This window comes from Aphanomyces invadans (genome assembly GCF_000520115.1).
Source record: "Aphanomyces invadans strain NJM9701 unplaced genomic scaffold supercont1.38, whole genome shotgun sequence".
Taxonomy (NCBI): Eukaryota; Oomycota; class Saprolegniomycetes; order Saprolegniales; family Verrucalvaceae; genus Aphanomyces; species Aphanomyces invadans.
The window spans coordinates 159-1,240 of record NW_008580183.1 but is presented as its reverse complement, the minus strand read 5'-3'; the positions used below and the strand labels follow the sequence as shown (position 1 = coordinate 1,240).

The 1,082-nt window shown below is 51.5% G+C and overlaps 1 protein-coding gene across 1 annotated transcript; it reads right to left on the bottom strand.

The window, feature by feature from the left end:
* Positions 1–108: 108 nt before the first annotated feature.
* On the bottom strand, positions 109–838 carry H310_12307 (hypothetical protein; the record flags this gene model as incomplete). The annotated part of the gene is made up of 3 exons (XM_008879318.1): positions 109–260; positions 314–470; positions 539–838. 3 exons carry the CDS (start codon positions 836–838, stop codon positions 109–111), a joined length of 609 nt encoding a protein of 202 aa, XP_008877540.1.
* Between the last annotated feature and the right edge of the window lie 244 nt (positions 839–1,082).

The window sequence follows — 1,082 nt, the reverse complement described above, 5'->3', positions numbered from 1 at the left end:
ATGGCACGGTGAATCATAACCAGACGCTTTTTTTGCGCTGGGACATTCATAAGATCTACATCCTCCTCACTATCGCTACCCTCAATAAGGTCCTCTTCTAACCACAGCCTACGCAAATGACGTTTCAGCGGGGCCATAATCCCGACATCCAGAGGGCACAGTGCTCGTCGCGTTTGGTGGAATGGCCGCCACAACGCAACCCGCCTCTTCACTGGCAATCTTCATTCCTTCCTTGCTCACATGCGGGTCAAAATTGTCAACTAAGTGCACAGATGGCTCTCTCACCTGTGGCTTCAACACCTTTCGAAGGTACATGGCCCAGACTCGAGAATCCATCCAAGCTCGTTCTTGGACAGCATTGGTCGGCCTGAGTTGTCTTGGAACGCGACGGCTTCTGACGCGAAAATCCGTGACGAGCGCAGAACCTTTGGAGGAGCTTGAGAAGGAATTGGTAGCCATTGGTATTGTTCCTGAGGTACGCGGATAGCCAATCTGGATGGTAACGCTTCAGGTAGTTGACGAGATGGGTGCAGGTTACCGCACGCTTGGCCTCGCGGAGCATGACCATGAAGGCTTTCAAGGCAGCAGTGTCAGGGATCTCTTCTGGCCTGCCGGCACCGTCGAGGTTGAACCGCTTGCCGCTGCCATCAAAGCTCTGGAGCTTTCCTGACTGCTGCGCCCAACGAGCAAGATTGCTCTTCGGGATCCCAGTTGCTGCCTGAAGGTCGCGGGTGGAAGCGGATCGAAGGACGGTGACCATTGCGCGCTTTAACGCCTGGTTGTAGCGGCGTCTGGGTTTCTTCTGGGGACTGACGTTGGTACGGCACCTTGGGGGCATAAGAGGAAAGACTGACGAGCTTGTGATGACTGGCAAGGGCATGAGCGCGCGAATTTTAAATGTTTCGCGCCAAATTGTATTTTTGTCCAATTAAATCTTATCATTTTTACTTCTTGGATTTAATTGGTTAAAAAGTTTCCACTTGGTTGAAAACTTCGGCTGTCCCTTAAAATCCGTCGTTAACTGTATTTATGGACATTCGGCCCTTTGCGCAAGTATTTGCGCAACCCCTGAAACATGATAT